The sequence below is a fragment of the Halichoerus grypus genome, chromosome 7, assembly GCF_964656455.1.
Source record: "Halichoerus grypus chromosome 7, mHalGry1.hap1.1, whole genome shotgun sequence".
NCBI classification, from domain to species: Eukaryota; Metazoa; Chordata; class Mammalia; order Carnivora; family Phocidae; genus Halichoerus; species Halichoerus grypus.
Window position 1 is genome coordinate 116,632,636 of NC_135718.1, and position 20,923 is coordinate 116,653,558.

Sequence of the window (20,923 nt, forward strand, 5' to 3'; positions counted from 1 at the left end):
AATCCCTGACTACCTCAAAGGGTTAAATGAGGTTAAAGAAAGCACGCTCTCGAAATAAGTCAAACAGAGAAAGACATGTATCATATGACCTCACTGATATGAGGAATTCTTAATCTCAGGAAACAAACTGAGGGTTGCTGGAGTGGGGGGTGGGGTGGGAGGGATGGGGTGACTGGGTGATGGACACTGGGGAGGGTATGTGTTCTGGTAAGCGCTGTGAATTGTGCAAGACTGTTGAATCTCAGATCTGTACCTCTGAAACAAATAATGCAATATATGTTAAGAAAGAAAAAAAGAAGAAGAAGAATATAGCAGGAGGGGAAGAATGAAGGGGGGGAAATCGGAGGGGGAGAAGAACCATGAGAGACGATGGACTCTGAAAAACAAACTGAGGGTTCTAGAGGGGAGGGGGTTGGGAGGATGGGTTAGCCTGGTGATGGGTATTGAGGAGGGCACGTTCTGCATGGAGCACTGGGTGTTATGCACAAACAATGAATCATGGAACACTATATCTAAAACTAATGATGTAATGTATGGGGATTAACATAACAATAAAAAAAAAAAAAAAAGAAAGCACGCTCTCCCTAGGTGTGGCGTTGTCCTAAGCCAGGAAAGAGGGAAACTTCCAGCCTTGGGTTTCCGAATGGGATTCTAAAAAGAACTTGTCGGGCCGGCTGGCGTCTAGCTTCTTGGCCTCCTGAATCCCTTTACTCTCTACTTGGGGGCAGAGGGTAATATATCACACGCCTTGGACTGGGGATCAAGACCAGAGCCTCAGTTTTGCTTTGCCACAAACTTAATAACCTCTTTAGGTCTCTTCTTGAGTGGTAAAATAGGACCCACTTCATAGGATTATTAAATATCAAAGGCTATAAAACATTTGAAACGGCAAGGATTCCATTTGGCAAATACGGTATTTTTATGCAGATAAACTTTACCCTCTGAGCATCCTCAAGGTGCCCTAGAAGAGAGAGGAATAACAAAGTACAGTCATCTTTTTTTTTTTTTTTAAAGATTTTATTTATTTGACAGAGAGAGACACAGCGAGAGAGGGAACACAAGCAGGGGGAGTGGGAGAGGGAGAAGCAGACTCCCCGCTGAGCGGGGAGCCCGATGCGGGGCTCGATCCCAGGACCCTGGGATCATGACCTGAGCCGAAGGCAGACGCTTAACGACTGAGCCACCCAGGCGCCCCAAAGTACAGTCATCTTATTCATCAGCCACATTCTTTGCACCAAGGGAATGGGGGCTGATGAGAATTTTGTGGGCTGGAACTCCCATCTACAAGTGAACAAAAATGTATGAAATCAGGGGATATGTGTGTTTCCTTGTGATTTTCTACAACATGAACAGAACAAATCACTTACATTTACTCACATAAATACATCAACATCACAGAGGATGGACCTTGCCTGCAGCATCAGAACCAACATAAAAGCCATCACTTTTCCTTTCATACCAGGAGCAGCTACTGTTAGAAATGTGGTGGACAGGAATCTATGCGCCTATGACTCTCCCCTGGGATACTAGATCACCACAAATTTGGGGGGAAGAGGAGAGTGGGTCACACTGGACAATGGCCGAGGGGTAGAAAAATGAGTTTCTGGTCACCCAATGCTTAAAATACATATTTTTCAGAAAAAACAATGTTGTGAATGTAGGTTCTGCATAGTTGAAACAAATGTAATTACCATTTTAACATATTAGGAGCTAAATGGACTATCTGAGCTTGAATTTAGGCACATTCTGCAATGTTGTTCCTGTAAGGAAATGTATTCTGAGTTCCAAACAACTAATTCATATATAAACGTCAGCAATACAACTCATTTTTTTTTTTAATTGCAGTAGTTGTTTTCTTTGGGTATTTTTAATGAGCCAAACAAAGAAAAACCAAAACCAGTGGATGATTAATTTGCAAGATCAGTAATTGAATGATACGTACAAACTTATAGTGATTACACTCATTTACAAAATAAGCATTAGTGAAATTGAGAATGGTGAGAATCTTGTAGGACAGAACTTAATCTGAAATTAATGTGTAGTGTTGGGTAGACAGATTTATCTAACAATTTTAAGCTGCAATATTTTAAAAAATTATCTGTGTAATTATCTGTATACAGAATAACCATTTTATTATTTGCAAATTCATATGTAAATATTAACTGATTTAATCATGACAGTTCCAAAAGTTATTATTCCCAATTTTACCAGAGGAAACTGAGGCATGGTGAGTTGAGTGATTTGCCCAAGGTCACATGGGGAGCCCAGGCATTCTGACACTTCTCCCTTTTATAAAGAATTTACTTATTTATTTATTTGAAAGAGAGAGAACACAAGCTCAGAGAGGAAGAGGGACAAGCAGACTCCAGACTGAGCATGGAACCCCATGCGGGGCTCGATCCCACAACCCTGAGATCATGACCTGAGCCGAAATCAAGTCTCAGATGCTCAGCTGACTAAGTCACTCGGGCGCCCCTGACGCTTCTCATTTTTAAGGTCTACATTATACTAAACTTTTGTATTTAAAGCCTTACAAATCTCTAGATTTTTCAAGATTTTTCCAAAACAGACTCTCTAAAAGGACTTAGTTTTGAGTAAATAATGCTTATGCATGAAGCAAGTAGTTATAATTTTCACAAGTTGAAATATATTGTTAGTCTCATATTTATATACAAAACGCAGTATGAGGTAACAAAGTCAGATGCCATCATCCTAGACTTAAGGGCATCTCCACCGCTTAGAAAATGTGGAAAAGCTACTTCTATCTCTTGAATAGTTGTGCTATCAGAATTATTCTGGAACAGCCTGCCTCTAGAGAGGCACAATACACACAAGAAATTGAGCTCTACAGTCATGAAACTGAGGTTGAAATACTTCAATTCTCTGAGCCTGTTTCATCTTTTATCCAATGAGGATAATCCCCACTTTGCAAGGTTTTTGTGAAACTCATCGTTATTATAAACAAGATCTCCTCAGACGTATGAGTCCGTAGTTCTGCCTGTGTCTCTTAATCTCAACCTATAAAGTGGAGATCCTAACGTCTACCTCACAAAGGTGTTAAGGTTTGAGCAAACATGTAAAAACACTGTAAAATGCATGTAACGTTCCACACGGTGTTTTCAGCAGTTGGTCCCCAGCTCAGGTGAATAGTGACATCAGATACATGGCGCCACCTGGAGGTGGGATGCTGGTTTTAGGTCCTCAGGCTTTTCCCAGTAGAATGGGCTAGCTCTTCGGAAGCACTCCAAATTCTCTTCTGAGTGTTCTCTCTGGTCAGTGAACCAGCATAAAGCCCCTTCCTCTCAAAGGAAATCAGCTTATAGGATAGAAATGGGAGGGAGAGCATAGCTCAACCATGCTCCACAACCAGTTGGCAACTACCAATTCCAGGTACTTAGTGTCCTCCTGAAGAAACAATGATACTCCCTTTGTCAACCACAAATGAGAAATATAACATATACGCCCCTGATGAGTACAACTTCCGACTGTGGTGTATTAAACCGATGAATCAAAAGAATTGATCATAGCTTATTTCCCATTTAAGTTACTTTCGTGACATGCTGACATAGCCTGAATGACTTCAGAAGAACTAAGTTGGAGAACCTAAGGCCGATGTGCTCAGCCACCCTAAGAGGAGTTAGAAGTTTTTTCCCCGACTCAAACCAGTTGGGAAGTAGAACAGGTCTCCACCCCTCCTAAAGTTGGGGGCCCCTGGGAAGAAGTGGGTCTTAACTTCTTTCCAGGTTCAAAGAAACCTGTGAAAAGTTCATAGTTCCAACAAAATAAATAGACTGGGGACAAATGAGAAAAACCACAAATAGATCTCAAAGGTTAATATGTGTGCAGGTGGAGGGGTGATTCTTAGGAAATCGGGCTACAATTAAATGTTGGTTTTTATTCCCTTTTTATTAAAGATGCAGTCCCTTTGGAGTCTTGATAATTCCCAATAAAACAAAGGGCCAACCGAGATCCTACAGAATATTCAAGATGAAAGAATCATCTCCACCAAGCCCCTCATTTTACAGATTGAGAATGTGACTCCTGGCTCTCTGGAGTTGATCTGTTTCTCCATATGATTTGTCAACTGGGATCTTATCTGTGACCTAACTGGCTTATCAAGTACCTCAGAGTTGGGACTGTGGTATATTTACTTTCCATCCTATATGCAGCTTGGCGCATGGTAAAGTGAGTATTGTTAGCTCGAGGAAAAGAATACTTAATATGCTGGCTGCCCATTTATAACGACTGTGAACAATTAAAAAAATGAAAGGCATGCTAAGTATTCCCTGTAACAAGGAGCAGCAGATACACTGTCCACCTAGGAAAAGATGAAGATGCTGTCAAGGACCCATGGAACTACCCAGCGAGTCCTACTGAGTGGAATCTTCCAATAACTGGAGACAGCCAACAAAGCTGATGGCCTGATCCCAGTGATGTCTACTCCGGGCCATGCCCTTGAGCACATGGCAGCCTTGGGATGATTTATGATAAGGGTATTGCACCAGACCACAACCCCAAGACACTGAAGAAAGAGGAAAGTCAGGATATCACTTTCAGTAGATGAATGCTAAGTAGCTTAATATTACTGAAGCAGTATTCAACAATAGAGGCTCCCTTACAAAGGCCAATTTTAAAATATAAATGATAGTATTTGTCAAGGTTTATACATCAGTCTGAACTGAAAGCCAAGAACAAATTATCTTTTACTAGTTCATGTCCTGGAAAAGTTTTTTACCCTGATTCAAGGACAAAAGGACTTGTTCCAAAGTTTTTGGTTTGATATGGCTCATAATGCCTGCATATTTTCAAACCCTGTCATCAATAAATGAGCTGGAAAATACCACATATTTTTATCCTTGCTGATGCAATTTAATGGGTGCACACAATGTGCCAGATACTGGCTGGACATATTATTCCTGTATAATTCCTATATAATCTTCATGACCCACATTCCAAATCATGTTTTTTAATATAACCAAATATATTCACTAAATATACCAGTATCATTTGTTAAGACTCTTTAAGATTTTATTTATCTGATCGAGAGAAAGAGAGAGAGCATGAACAGGGGGAGGGGCAGAGGGAGAAGCAGATTCTGCTGAGTAGGGAGCCTGATGCAGGACTCGATCCCAGGACCCTAAAATTATGACCCGAGCCTAAGGCAGACGCTTAACCAACTGAGCCACCCAGGCGCCCCCAAAACTCTTTTACTTTTATAAGAGACTGTTGACATTAGCAAGAAATAGTGCCAATGCTCAGAATGCATTTATATTTAGAAATCATTTTTACAGAAAACAAGTGATTTTTTTTTATTAGGAAAAAAATGCCCTATTTTAATACAAGATCACTATTTATAAGAATGCACACTAAAAGAACTGCAACAAATTGGTCTTAGGAAGAAACAATACAATGACAGAAAACTTGATACACTGCATCTTCAAGGAGCCTGCAAAGCAGGCCCAGTGGAAACACACACACAGCTCCCGTCAGCCCCACACACAAGTATGTACAGGTTATATAGGCAAACATCTAGAAAACACACTGGAGGATAAGGATGGGCACATCCACATGGGTATACGTGTGCATGATTTTCCTCCATTTTATTCAACTAAAAGAAATTCTTGATCTAAAATTATTTCATACCTACCTAGCTCTACACATAGGAAATGTCATAAAGCAAAAGTTCACATTTTCCTGGGAGCTTTTCATTGGAAGTAGAGGATGTATTTTGGATTTCTTAGGGTGAAATCCACATACACACAGAAGTTGCGACGTAGTGCTTGCCCTACAAGTGCAACATTACCAAAAAGCTTTCTACAGCGCCACTTACGCCATGGAAGAAAACTATCAATGATGAGTTGGTGATCAGTGCTTTCGAACTTTTTCAATACTTCTACATGGGAGAGCTAAAGAGTACCGTATATTTAGATTTATAAGGAAATGTTTTCTTCCCACTGATAACGTGCTCCTGACTAACGAAAAGCCTTTGCAGGCACACTGCCTTCTGGACAAATCCTGCCACCTGCCAGGGTCCTGACACACAAGGTCACTTCTACTGGACCCTACAGTTCTCGCTGCTCTTGGACTCGGGGACGGCTTCTGGGCTGGGGGCGAGCTGGCCTCGCTTGGCCCTCAGGCCCTCCCTGGGGCTGTCAGCTGGACTTCTCTCAGGAAGGTTACGGACCGAGAGAGAGCTCGTGGTGGGTTCTCGGAATAGGGCACTTGAATCCACTGGGCTTTGTTGAGCAACCTTGACCTGTAACAAAGCATCTTTGTTAGAGGTTTAAATCACATTCACATTTCTACAACATGAAAATAAAGTGCTTATGTTCACCAAATTTTAAGTTAAATCCCTCTGCAGCTGTTGTACATAGCTTTACCATTTCTTCTTCACTGAGGAAAGGCTCCACCTAACAGAAGCTGGGAGGATGTCGGACATGAACTCTGATGAGTCACCTTGCAAGCTTTCCTTGACACCTCTGATGGCCAAAAATGACTCACTCCCAAGGCTAGTATGACATTCTTAGATCAGAAGGTAAGCTTTTTGAGGGCAAAGACTATGTCCTCTTTACTGTTCTATCCCTAGTGCCCAGAATAGGCTTGACTATCTGGCAAATTTCAATATATGCCTGAGTGAGAACCCAAACCAGCTTTCATTCAGCCTAAGTGAACCCTGCTGTCATTCAAATGAATGTAATCCTAATGAGTAAGACTATCTTCATAGGGCGGAAGCTTTATGTACAACATTTAAAAGACCTAGAACCTGTTCCTCATTTCCGTCATTTTAAACGTTCTAACTACATTTTTTTTTTAAGATTTTATTTATTTATTTGAGAGAGAGAGAGGGAGCACGAGCGGGCGGGAGGAGCAGAGGGAGAAGCAGACTCCCCACAGAGCAGGGAGCCCCACTGGAGACTCGATCTCAGGACCCTGGGATCATAACCTGAGCTGAGGGCAGACGCTTAACCGACTGAGCCAAACAGGCGCCCCTCTACTTACATTTGTTTTGTTTCCATACTGAATTTGAATTATATCAGAATAAATAATAAAGTCCAAAAAGAATAAATCCCCTTTCTGATGCCCTGCCTTTTAAGAGAAAGAGGGATCTCAGAAAATGTGAGGCTTTGGGACACCTGGGTGGCTCAGTCGATTAAGCGTCTGCCTTCAGCTCAAGTCATAATCCCAAGGTCCTGGGATCAAGTCCCGCTTTGGGCTCCTTGCTCAGCAGGGAGCCTGCTTCTCCCTCTGCCCCTCACCCTGCTTGTGCTCTCTCTCTCTCTGATAAATAAATAAAATCTTAAAAAAAAAAAAAAAAGAAAGAAAATGTGAGACTTTAAGAAGCAGTCAAGAAGGCAGGGTAGCTGGTAGAGTCAAGAGTTTTTGAGGTTTACACAGTCGTGACAGAAGATATGGGGTCGGCAAAGAGAAAGAGGAGCAAGACAGACGAAGGATAGAAAAGCTTCATTTAGCCAAAGTTAAAGGCAAGAGTGGAGGATTCCAACAGGAAGATCTTTGAAAGGTAAAGAGGAAGGGCACTCTTAACAAGGACGACCCGTGTTCAGTCCCTACAGGGAAAGGAGTGATGTGACAGAGAGCAACGGACTCCAGTGACCTCCTTCTGAAGCAACAAGAAAAAAAGAATGGAAATTATTTCCCCATTTATATTCTTTCCATAGGAAGTGTGTGGTTTTAAAAGGCAGCTAAATACTTTTCATTACAGAAAACATAGTAAATCTGGCCAACAGATCAAATCCCTGGAAAGCTTGCCTCTAACTCAAGATTATATGCAGGACACTTAAAAGGAGCAGCCTCTAAGGATCAGGACTTAGTGGAAAATTACCATTAGTGGAAAGTTAAAGGAAAAAAACAGAGTTTTACTGGTACTTTTTTTTTTTTTTTAAGTAGAAAGTGATACAAAAGACAGGCATTTCCCTTGAACCCATCGGATGTAGGAAAGTCAGATCTTCAGGTTCACCATTTAAGAGAGAGAGAAAGATCACTCACATTGGGAAAAGAATATCTGAGCCAGTAAAACTCTTTCTTTTTTTTTTTTTTTAAAGATTTTATTTATTTAATACAGAGAGAGACAGCGAGAGAGGGAACACAAGCAGGGGGAGTGGGAGAGGGAGAAGCAGGCTTCCTGCTGAGCAGGAGCCCGATGCGGGGCTCGATCCCAGGACCCTGAGATCATGACCTGAGCCGAAGGCAGATGCTTAACAACTGAGCCACCCAGGCGCCCCAGTAAAACTCTTTCTTAATCCCAATTAAATAGCCAAAGCCCACCCATTGGCTTCCCCCTCTAGACCCCATTTCTCTGACACTGAACTGAGGGAATTATAGTCCGTGATCAGTTTAAACTGTGAATTTGATCCTCATGTTGGTTAGTTGGCCTCAGACTTTTCTCTATAAGTAGATGAGGTCCAATTCACCAAGTATTTCAACTATTAATAAGTGTAGGGGCGCCTGGGTGGCTCAGTCAGTTAAGCGGCTGCCTTCGGCTTAGGTCATGATCCCGGGTCCTGGGATCGAGCCCCACATCAGGCCCCTACCCTGACTGTCTTACAAACTATGTCTGCATCCACCGCAGAGGCCAGAGGACAAGCACATGGATGGCCCAGTGAAAATGAACCTCACTCACAGTAAGAAACACAAGGCCCCACTAGCCTGCTGACTGACACTGTGGTGACAGCATCACCATCATCCCCTAAAATTTAGTGGCAGGCCCTCTGGCCCTGACCGCCAACCCCAGGTTCAGATCAAGTCTACAATCACAACTCGCTTGTCCCCAGCAAACGAGGAGCTCCTGGGCTTATTCATCCCAGAGACATCACAGAGAATGATCCTCACCTACTTTGCATCTCCCCCCTTGAACTGGACAGATGTCACTAAAGGTCCTGCTAAATGACCTAGGGAAATCTTTCTCTCAGACCTCGGCCAGGCACTTCAGGCGAGGGCTCATCATCCCGAGTTTCTAAGCAACTGCTTTTGGAAAAGATACCTTGGCTCTCTATTTTTCAACCTGAATGATGAAATTTGCTTAACCGATGAGGCAAGCATTTTATAAGGTGACTCAGAAAAGGCTGAATTGAATTAAAAAATCAATAGGCTGGGTTTTGAAGAGTTTGCATCTAACCATGAAGTCTCCTGTGACCTCCCCTCAAGAGGAACCAGCCCCCATTCATTTGCACAAGTGCACAAAACCGCTTCACGATTCATAAGCGCTGGTGCCGACTGCAGCCTGGTGCCAATGCACTGAACACAAATCTGCAGGAAACCATGGTTACTACTCGGCATTGAACAGGCTCCACAGCAGCGTGGAAAGCAGGCCCCCTAGTGTGCAAAGCTCCGGTCCTGGATAATAAGTCTGAACACCACATGAAAACTGCCTTTCCATCGAGTCCTCATAAAAGAAGAAGAAAAATGACCCATGTGGTGATTTCACGACAGGATTTCCTAACATACCTTTAAACATCTATTATCGTAATCACTTTAGGACAACATTAGCAGCTCCAGTCATTCAACAAATAAGCTGCTGACTGCCAGACACTGTTATTAGACACGAAGAAGACACAGGGAAACCAGAATCACAGTCAGGAGCCTCGCAGTCCTCATACTGCAGCTCAGAAGACAGATATCTAAGCAAGGAGTTACAATAAAGTGAACCACCATAAAAGATCGAAGTACAGAGTCCTATGTGCGTGTCAAGATTTTCTGTTTTAAGAGAGCCAAACAAATATTTCATTTGATCCCAGAAAGTGTGAGACAAGCAGGAATGGGTATTAGCTTGTATGGAGGAGCGAGGAGGAGTGGCTCCCACTCAGCCACCATCTAAGGAAATGGCGCGGCCTACACCAGAACCTAAACCTGATGAGCAGGTCAGGACTTAGCTGGTGGTGGAAAGCTTTGGTCAAGCTTGCAAGCTTCCCTCTTTAGGGACACTGGTTGCTTTATGGAAAAGAAGCTGTTCTTAGGGTCACTGGAAAGTCAAGACCTACTCTGGTATACTCTCCAGTGTTTTGTTGTTACCAGCATTCAGAAGATAGATCCAAATGTGAAGGAGAAAAAGAAAGAAAGAAAAGTGGGGTTTCGGATAGGGGGATGGGGAGGGAGGATTTGCACAAAATGGTCAATATTTCTAATACAAGTAATGGATGGGCCCATTTTAATAAGGGAAAGAGAACCTCAGACCCTTCTTCCTCACCCCTGAATTAATAAAAATTTTATTATAATGTAAGTTTTGAAAAAACTTAAGACTAGGTATACATTCCTTAATGCTTATAGCTCTTACACATCAACATAACAAACATTTACAAATATGTTCTTGCTTTGATGCAGCTAATCCCCAATGTCTTTGTTATTTTGGTATCTAAAATCTTACTGAGGACCATGCCCATTCACTTAAAGACTCACTTATTACACTTATTACATTACACAAGTAGGGGTTACTACACTTTCAAGGCTTTGTCTGCTGGGTCAGCTACTCACATTCCATAGTTACTCAAACTAACAAGTAAGCAATCAAAGTAAAATCACAAAACTTTTAGAATTCTTGGAGCTATTCCAGCAACTTCCAACAATGTTCCTGTGACCCCCTGTTTGAGAAACACTGAGAAGAAGAATAAGACCGTGGAAGTGAGAGACAGTGAGTGTTAACTCTGGGCAGATTAGATCTTTATGAACCTTACTTTCTTCTTTCTTCTATAATACTATCTACCATGAGTACAATAAAATGCATATACTTTGCATACATAATGCTAGTATATCTTATGGCATAATGAACAAAGATCTGCAAAGCAAATATTCTCGATGCTTTAAACAACATTTACTGGGCCGTTTGCAAGGTGCATAGAGGTCACTGAGATCATAACTCTGCCATCAACAAAGTAGAGAAATGTGTCAACAGAGCTCCTTTCTTTAGATGTCTACTGAAATATTTGCTTTTTATAAAGTAAAGGAGTATAAAAGATAGGGAAAAAAAAATAATTGGCAGCTGGGGGGCCAATGCATTAGAGGAAAAAGCGTGAAACAAGCAATGAGCAATGCCTGTGGCCAAAAGAAAGACGACCTCTTCAATTCCTTCAATGTACGGCTTAACACGTGCTTACAAACCCTTTGAGTTCCGATCCCTGATTTCTCTCATTTAACCCTTTCCTTCAAACTCTAAGTGGCCTGTTGGATCAAGGAGGAGACTGTAGCTACAGGATAATGTCATGTTTATCCTCGGGTCTGCTCACTACTGTCCTCAGGACTGGCTTCCTTACACTGCACGGAGAAGGTGAGACTTTAAAGAGCTCCTGAGTCAGTGTCAGACCCTTGCCTGACAACACTGGGATTTCCTGGCTTTGGGACCGCAGATACAGGTTCCTAGGGGTTACCTTCTGTGATCTGCTGCCGCCAGTTATTGGTTGGGAGGCCTCAGCATGATTTTCTTTGTTGAGACTTAGTGGGGAGGGTGCTAACTTCTGCGCAGCCAGGCGGGGGCTGGTCCTAGTCGGCATGGTTGTTCTCCGCAGGACGTACGGGCTTGTCTTTCCTGTTGGGATATCAGCAAACCCTAAGGGCAAAAAAAACACTGGCTGTCAACATTGCTAGGGCCAACTGAATCTACAATGGAAACAGCATGTACCAGCTAGAGTTCTCACCAGTGTAAGAGTAACTCCAGAAACACTTCCTGCTAGCCACAGCAGACAAGCGATTAACTTCACAGTTGCCAAATCAAACAAGAAACTAGTGGGTTTTCTCTTACCAGACACACAAGAAAACACAATGGAAAAAGGGAAAATAACATTAAATAGAAATTTTTTTTTCCCGCTTCTTCTTCTTCTAATTAGATGTCTTAACTCTCATTTTTCTAAGATCTGAAGAACATACCAGCAAGCCTTCCCATAAAATTTGGATTGGAGAGAAAAAGGAGGATCAAATGGAAAAGGGTGCGGGGAAAGCCAGCTCTTGTTTAAAACGAGAAAAGGTAAAATGGTAACATCCCCTGCTACTCAGGCAGAGACCAGGTGGGAGGAGACAGCTGACCCCGTAAAAGAGGGATTGCACTGTGTGTTCACTTGGTCTCCCTGCACAGAGGGAGTGGACATGACGGGAGATGCATGTTCCTAGACTGGCCCAGGTCCCTGGGCCACACTTTAAGGATCAATCACTGGGTTTAAATTAAAAAAAACAAAAAGTGGTAAGTGGCTCCAGCCAAGGGGGCCCACCCCCCACCTCACCTCCTACCTGGACAAGACATGGACTAAAGGTGAAAAAGCTTGAAAAGTGTCCTCAATTTGGGGATTTTTCAGCACAGAAACATCAAATTCCAAACAGGTTTTGAATAGTCATTTTTGAAATCTACTGGCACGTTTCGTGCTGTAAACATGAGTAATTAGATCCTAGTCCTTATCTCACGCAGAAAGGAAAATATTCCTTACCAATTTAAAGGTGGACTGTTTTTCTGAAGGTCACTTAGCACTGTTGCACAATAATCTAAAACATAAATGCTTCTGTCTTTTTTATATGTGGATTTTTACAGGGAATTGCAAAAGAACACAAATAATTTTGCTTTTAAATTATGCCTACCTTTCTTTACAACTTCTGGAAGGCCTTCTGGCTCAAACTCAGTGTCTCTGGCATCCTCTGCGGGGTGAATGCCACTTTTGACTGCTTTCCTACTCTTTTTAGAAAATGTCTCTGGGGTAGAAGGCGCTGTGCCTCCCCCATCTTCCCGAATCCCAGTGGACCTTTGCCTTTTGCCTGAAGCTTTATTTTGGCTGGATGACAACTTCTTTTCAGTAGCAGAAGGGGCTGGAGAGGCTTCTGGAACAACTGAATTTAGCGAAGGAGAATTCTGGAGATTAAGTTTAGACCGTGAACTCAGACGAGCAACTTGTGTCTCCAACATCTCTTTGGCTTTCTCTAACTTCTCATGGCTTATGAGCAGGGAACAGTACTTGTCCAGATATTCATCGGCCTCCTTGTTTTTCTCTTCAAGAGTTTCTTTCAGTTCTTTTATCTCAGCCATTAATTCTTCTACATTAGAATCCACAACGGTACCTGTCAAAAATAAAGTGACACATTGTACATCACTTGACACTTCTCTAATCAACACTGGGCATCATAAAGTAGATAACCTTAGATTTGTTTTTTGATTTTCGCTTAGGAGAAGTGGGGAGATATATCTACTGTGTGTTCTTATAGATCAAACAACTCCTGTTTGGGAGGGACCATATCAAGGTACATATTCTAGTAGATTAAATGACTTTCATTAAGATAGCTTAAATAAAATCCATCAAAATCTCAAACTCATATTCCAGCCAACCCATCCTTCCTTGCACTTCATATAAGATCAGATGAATTAATCGATCACATCCCCAATTTTCCCCTGTCCATTCTTTCCAGCATAAGTGAGTGAACAATAAAAGTTGGTAAATAATATGAAATCTGTTGGAATAGCTTTGGGAAACAGAAGAGGGCTAGTGACAAGACAAGTCGAAAAGAGCTCTAAAAACCATTTTTAAACAATGGAGGATCAGATGGACAAGTGCTTGGGGGATGCTTCAAAGGTGGGAGTCCTGGTCAACTTGTAGCTGTCATGGTTGGCACCAAATCCATTGGAAAAACTCCCTGGATGCACAATATATCCCAAGTCCTCATCTCAGCAGGGAAGATCGCTGACCCACTGTCTGAAGCCGTGCTCCAGAAGAGCCCTTCATACTACGCTTGCCGCCACCTTTCCACACAGTGAGAGCATTCTACTCCGCAGACGTAAGTGGAAAAAAGTGACAAGGACAGTCGCCATTTCTTTTTTATTTTACCTCCACACCCAAACATACAGCCCCTAAGCCTTCCACTTAGTGGACCCACGAGGATGGGCCAAGGACAACCAGAATCAGGGGTTGATAAATGACCAATGCCAGCTCAGAATGGCAATCTGCCTTTGACGTAGGGACTACTTAAATGGACATCCACGTGAAAAACCCTTCTTGGAACAGCTCATTAGCAAAAAGTGCTGCCAGTTTTTTGTATGTTTTATAGAACAGAAGATGCAATGATTCTATTTCAAACTGCAGACTTCATTCTGAATCCTACTAATCCTATGACCCCAAGCTGAGCACAAAATTTAGAAACTAGAAAATGGATACCTGCTGGAAGTCGACATGCAGTAACAGAACACCGCACTAGTTGTGATGAGCACTGGGTGTTACACGCAACTAATGAATTGTTGGACACAACATCAAAAACTAATGATGTGCTATAGATGTTGGCTAACTGAACATAAGAAAAAAAACTGAAACTAAAAAAAAAATAAGACAAAACAAAACAAAAAAACACAGCACTAAAAACATTTCTGTGCCTACACACCATACGTGTATGGTTTCACTAGTGGAAAGGAGTTTTGGCTCATGGATGTGCCCAATTAATGCCTACCTGTCTTCTGTTTCTCTTGTGAAGCTTCAAGGTGAGATAGCTCTTTCTGCAACATCTCCTTTTCCTCTTCCAGCTGTTTACAGGATTTGATCAACAATTTTATTTTCCCCTGGGCACGCTCATTTTCCTTCTTCAACTGATTTGCGTATTTTACACTGTCCGCCTATGAAACAAAACCTTGAATTTAAAATCTTGAATTTCTTTTTATGAGCATATGGGAAAATAATCATGGATATAATTAAGAATCATATATTATAAATTTAAGAATTATGATGTTCAAAATAAAACAATTCATCTTCTCTATCCGGTTTCCTAGGTCTCCCCAGTGGACACTGTGGTTTTATTGGCAAGCATAAATCTTGGTTCCTAAGACAGTGTTCTATTAAGGAGCCCGCCATGTCTGGGTTTGTTCAATGGGAATCACACCTGGGGGGTTAAGGTGGGAGATACATGGGCATATTTTTGGTGGGTCAAACCTTCTTGATGATAGGGGTGCCTAGGTGGTGGAGTCAGTTGAGCATCTGACTCTTGGTTTTGGTTCAGGTCCTTATCTCCAGGTCGTGAGATCGAGCCCTGTGTTAAGCTCCCCGCTCAACGCAGGGTCTGCTGGAAATTCTCTGTCCCTCTCCCTCTGCCCTTCCCCTCTGTGTGCTCACTCTCTCTGTCAAATAAATAAATAAATCTTAAAAAAAAAAACTTCTCGATGACAGAATTGTGTTTCCATTTGTAGTCTGTGCCTTTGCACAATTTCAACACCCAAGATGGCATCTGTGTTGGTGACACCAAGTGAAGGCCAAATAATATTACGGCTCACAATACAAACTTAAATTCTACAGTTGCGCAAATAGAAAGCGAATAGAATGGTGGGAGAATGATAGCATCATACACTTCTCAGGAGTACAAGTTCAGGATTCCTTAACTACATCTGCAAATTCCAAGAAAAAGCTCAGACAATGATTTAGAGGAAAAGCCTGACCTGAACCAGATACAGAAGTATTTATATACAGTCTTTATTTATCCCACCTTGTGAGAATAGTCATACATTTTGTTGCAGAAATATGAATTTGATTATGAAGTATTACCCCATACCTTGCTGGGATATTATGTAATATATGGCACATGCATCGTATTATGTAATATCTAAAAAATGCAGACTTCTAAAACAAGCTAGCTCCAAGAGTTTCCCATAAGAGATCATGACCGTACAAAGGCAGACCAAACTATTTAAAAAAAACAAAGAACCTGAGCATCACATTCATGTTGCAAGTAGATTTCATTCTTTGTATATTATTTCATCTTGGAATAATATTAGCAGTGTTGCAGTAAATCTGCATTTTTCAGGATTTTTATTTCTGATTCCAACCATAATTGGATTAGAGATCCATTTAATTCCATTTCAACAGTGCTTATTAACTGGACCTAATTAAAATTATATGCAATCTGAGTGGGCTCAACTAACAACGAGCCATTTTGTACACAGTATGTGTGAATACAGACATTCCCCACGATAGAACTGTCAACAATTAGATAAGCAGAAAGCATACCTGAAACTAAAGTATCATTTTATTACCAATTTTACCTCAATTTGTTTTAAAGGCAGAAAGTGAGCAAATAAAAAAGTAAACCTGAAGCTCTTCTTTCTGTTATGAAACCTAACATGTCTCATTTTGTAGCAGCAGAACATTAGTGATCATGAATGTTATCTTGACTTTTCTTAGTTTGTATTTTATTGGTATATTTCCTTCACCTTGAGAATTATTTAAGAGCTACAGACATAAGAAGTTTACCCCTACTTTTGTTTCAATGTATTAGATATACGATATCATAATTTTTGCAATTTAAATCACCTTTAAGTAAAGACCTTTGTAGATATTTCTCTTCCAGGTTCTTTATTATATATCCTAGATGGTATTCATCTTATGAAAAATATCTGTAGGAATCAAAAAGCCTCTCTTTCTAAGAAGTAGAATTACTGTAGCACCACCTATAATTGGGGGAACAATCCCAAGACTACGGTTCACCTTTTTTTTGTAAAGGAGAAAGTTTTATGATCCTTGCATGGAGAGGAAGAGGAGAGCGTACATATATGTGTGCATGACCAAGTGTTTCTTGATCTCCCCATGAGCCATGGGAAAAGTGGGTTTGGTGACAGCAGTGAACTTGGAGACCAATCAAACAAGACTTTGGAATTACCCACGAAATTATTATCTACAGCCGGAGAGGCCTGCCCTAATCTGCTATCACCTGGATCTTCATATCCATCTCGAGAAAGTCTTTTACCATCCTCTAATTTGAGAGGATTCACTGAACAATGCATAAGCTGTGAGACCACAGATCATCCACTGATTTTTAAGAAATAACTCAGCAGAGAACTGATGCTTTTATTTTTGACTACCAAAAAAAAAAAAAGTCATAACAATTAAAATGAAAGCATTAATTCCATGTGATGAAAACCACCATTACCTGTATGAATCATTCTAAGTCATGAAGTCATGAAAAAGGAACATACCTTGGTTTTCTTCAGTTCTTCTAAAATCTGAGTGGTAGCTTTCAAAGAATTATTGAGTTCTTCTTTACTGGACTTTAAGAGATCTACCTCCACCTTCTGCGAGCTGAGACATTCTTCCTGAGAAGACAGTTTCTCTCGGTATGTCTGGATTTCCATTTCATACTAAGATGGAAAAATGTTACTTTAGTCAGGAGGCTCAGCTAAAAAAATTTAAAGGAAAACAAACAATAAAGAAAACGGCTGTCCCAAGGACCATTTCAAATAATCCTTGGGACTCTGCTATTAATCTATTCCAAGATGGAAGGAAATATATTTTAAAAGCTCACGTCGTAAAATAAGACCTGTGAGGTAACTGTGGAAGATCCTGCAGGTAAGATGATGGGACCCTTCAGAAGACTGTATTATGCAATAATGCACAACACTGACCTTCTTGTAAAAAATGCCTCATTACCGTGGTCCACACACCACTCTCCGGCTCCTCCAGGTACCAAACCCCAAGTTTTTACCTGTTTGTTTGTATCCAGAAGCAGAACCTGGTGTTTCCTTTCAGCTTCCTGCAGCTGTAGCTGATACTCAGCTATTTCTTCTCGCGCTTTCTCTTCCTTTTCCATCCGGTTCTTCTGTACGCAATCCAAATTCTTCTTCAATTCACTATTTTCTAGCATGAGTTCCTTCAGTTGACCCTAATGAGAAAAGTAAAAAAAATCATGGGAAAATAATTAGGAACCTGGATATATAGCTTTAGGGAATACTGAGTACTGAAATGAAAAAAAAGAAAGAGAAAAAGAATTTACAGATAAGAAAAAAATCTACATAGAATAGTGCTATAACCCTTAGTGATGTGCTCCCTTGAAACTGACCTCACCTCCAATGACAATTTCTTTTACTCCAGCCCAACCACCCCCAAGGTCACATCCACTAGGACCACAGACTCTCTGAGAACCCAGCTTTAGCTGAACCAGTCTGGACCGTGCCCTCCTAGGCTTCCAGGCTCCTTTACTGAAGTGCTTGCATTGCAGAAATTCCTTGACATCATCAACAGCACCCGTACCATCCCCACCGTCACACTCAAGCCCCTCCAGACTTACGTTTTCTTCCTTGACCAGCTTCGATTACATGTTCTATCACTGTGAGAATTTCCTTCCAAATGCCCTCACCTCTTTTGTCCCTCTCTCCCTTCACTGTGTGAGACAGGCAGAACTCCAGCTCCGAAGGCCCCCGTGTTCCCCGTGCCTGATCCCAAATGACTGCTTCTATGCGTTTCTATACACGCCGCGTTGACTTCCTCATCTCCACTGACTCAAGCCCTCCGACCTGGTTTTAGCCCACCTCCTCCTCAAATCGCTTTCCATGGTCTCAGCAAACTCCCCACTGCAAATCCAAGGAGCACTCTTCAGCCCGTCCAAGCTCTGGGTAGTATGTGGTGCTGCTCACCACTCTTCCCTCCCTGAGACCCTCCACTCCTTGCTCACCTCATCACGCCTTCCTGTTCTCTCTGCTGGCTCCTCCTTCTCCATCTTCTCTTGCGTGCGGAGGTCTCTGCACCGAACCACCTTCTCTTCTCCAACTGTATCTTCTACCATTCCCCCAATTCGTGAATACTACCTAGATTCCAAACTAGCCACCCTAAACCTTCCCTTTAAACTCCAGCCTCATGTATTTGGCATCCCTTTAGATTTTATTCTAATTCTTTACCATGACTATCCTTCCTCTCTAATCTCTTTTCATATCATTTTCTAGCTCATAATGGCTTCCTTTCAATTTCTAAAAAAACTAAGATTTTTCCAATCTCAGAGATGTTGCCACACTGCTCTCTAGACCTAGAAACTTCCTTCCTCTGCACTGTTTCCCACACGGCTGAGCCCTCATCCTGCAGGTGACATTCTCTGACCTCCCTACCTAACTTAGGTTCCCCACACATCCCACTTCCCAATTAGTCTGCTGTAAAGAATGTTGTTTGATTGATTTATAGCACTTGCGAGCTTATGCTTATCTTCTATAGCTCCTATTTAATGACTTATCGTGTGTCTAGACCGTAAGCTCTCTGAGTGCAGAAACCACAGCACAGCACTATGGACTGGAGGCTAAACACCTCGCTTTGCCTTCTAAAGTAGAGCCTATAAACCAGATTCGAGTTGGGATACTCCCAAGCTGCTCAGTACCAAAGGAAATTCCAGCAGGTGCAGTACTCAAATATCATTCGTACAAACTCCTTCCACGCAGGATTGCCAGAAAATTCCATGAGTCAGTTGCTGAGATGAGATGCCAAACCTTTTCGATTTTCATTAGATTAAATACTGCATTTAAAGGACACATTTCCCCAACTCCTTACACAGGCTCTGACCAATAGCATGTCAACTCTTTGTGACTGCTCGGGGTCGCAATCACAACTCTGTCTCATTACCCTTTGCTAAATACCTCCCAGGGATGAATGTGCACGAGGACGTCATGGATATGCGAGTGTTCACCGTTTAACCAGGTTTGGCAAACAGGTTTCATTGAACTTGCCAGCTCTGTGTGCATGGTAGCTGCTCCATGGGACTCAGTGTGAAGAGTTTCAGGAGGAGGGGAGGGCATGAATCAGCAACGTCTGCTCTGCAAACAGCAGTGGGGAGGGGCGGCCCAGATGCTACAGATCTGTTACAGGAACCCTGCCCTAAAATAACATCCCAACACTGTTCCAACTTTACACTTCTCTGTGACTTCCCCTGACTTTGCAGTTCTTAGCAAGATCAGGGCATCTGTCTCTGGCAATGTTCTGGCTCCCCATCTGAGGCAGGCTAGAAAAGCCGATAAACCTGTTGAAAGCTGCAGGAAATCTATTTCTGATGCGAGTTAACGTAGTACCAGGCTCGCCTTTCATGTAAAATATTTGGGCTCCATGACAGGAATTTTCACGTGTGCCGAAGCCGCTTGGGGCTTCTTCTGGGCTCTCGACAGGGCTGGAACATGAAGATGAGTGCAAGTCTCATTGTGACTGAAGTGTGGGTCTATTTTTTTCAAAAGCTAAAAAAAAGTCTGGTACATTCCAGGTCTTAGAAAAAACAAACAGGGAGAGGGTGCGCACTGCATTATCAGAGCATCATGAGCACGTCACAGAGAAACTTACCTTGCTGCTCTTTATTTCCTCCGACATTATATTTAATTCTTCAGTTAGCCTATTTTTCTCCCCAATAAGTTCTTCTTTCAGCTCTGTTGTTTTCTGCGCCATCTCGTGCATTTCCCTCTGCAGCTCGGTTTCCTTCCCAGTCATTGCGTTTACCTGAAATTTCATCTTTTGTTAGGATCTGCTTTGGGTTGCCTGTTTTGTGCAAATTAATCACTCTGATACAACACACTCATAACATTTCCTTTCACCTTCAGTAATAAAATGGAACCGGGCTAATCCTCCCTTTACTAATCCACTCAACTACTATCCTCAAAACCTACTGGCAAGCTTACCTTTTCTTCTCAGCCAAGATTTAATAAAAGAAGACAGCAATAAGGAAAGCAACGACAAGGAGAGATAATATTACTAAGTCTTAAAATCCTTCATAAAGGTATTAATTTGTATTAAACATAAACATTAGAGACCATTGTATGAGGTAGCGCCTTATTTTTTATCAGTTCTGGGATCTCTACTAATCCCCCAATGCCATACTAATCTGCAAGAAACATGCCTAGGATTAGTTAAAACCAGTTAAAGCTCTATTGTTGGCATTTGCCCCTAACGTTGAAAGAGCCTGGAAGAATTTGCCAAATGATCTCTATCATAACTGCCATCTCTTGCAAATTGTGTCAAAACTTGAAATTCCTGGAAAATATTATAGGGTTATGATTGATCCCATTTTCTGGACACTCCTTTTTCTTTCAGTTTTTACTGGGCAAATATTAAATTTGAAGCAATCATTTTCCTAGATCAGTATGTAAGCCTAGAGGGCAAAAATTTTTCATTACTAATTGAGCCCCCTGATGGCAGATTTTCCCCTTTAACCACCAGCTAACAAAACGGGAGGT

At 41.7% G+C, this 20,923-nt stretch overlaps 1 protein-coding gene across 1 annotated transcript in view; it reads right to left on the reverse strand.

Annotated features, from left to right (window-relative positions):
* Positions 1-1,907: 1,907 nt before the first annotated feature.
* CENPF (centromere protein F) overlaps positions 1,908-20,923 on the reverse strand; it is a 101,517-nt gene continuing 82,501 nt past the window's right edge. The window contains exons 15-21 of the mRNA XM_036099982.2: positions 20,037-20,189; positions 17,434-17,610; positions 16,928-17,089; positions 14,419-14,581; positions 12,571-13,044; positions 11,376-11,554; positions 1,908-6,256 (exon numbers count right to left, since the gene is read on the reverse strand). Coding sequence (XP_035955875.2) covers positions 6,053-6,256; positions 11,376-11,554; positions 12,571-13,044; positions 14,419-14,581; positions 16,928-17,089; positions 17,434-17,610; positions 20,037-20,189 — 1,512 coding nt within the window. The 3' untranslated portion in view covers positions 1,908-6,052. The remainder of the gene's footprint in view (positions 6,257-11,375; positions 11,555-12,570; positions 13,045-14,418; positions 14,582-16,927; positions 17,090-17,433; positions 17,611-20,036; positions 20,190-20,923) is intronic.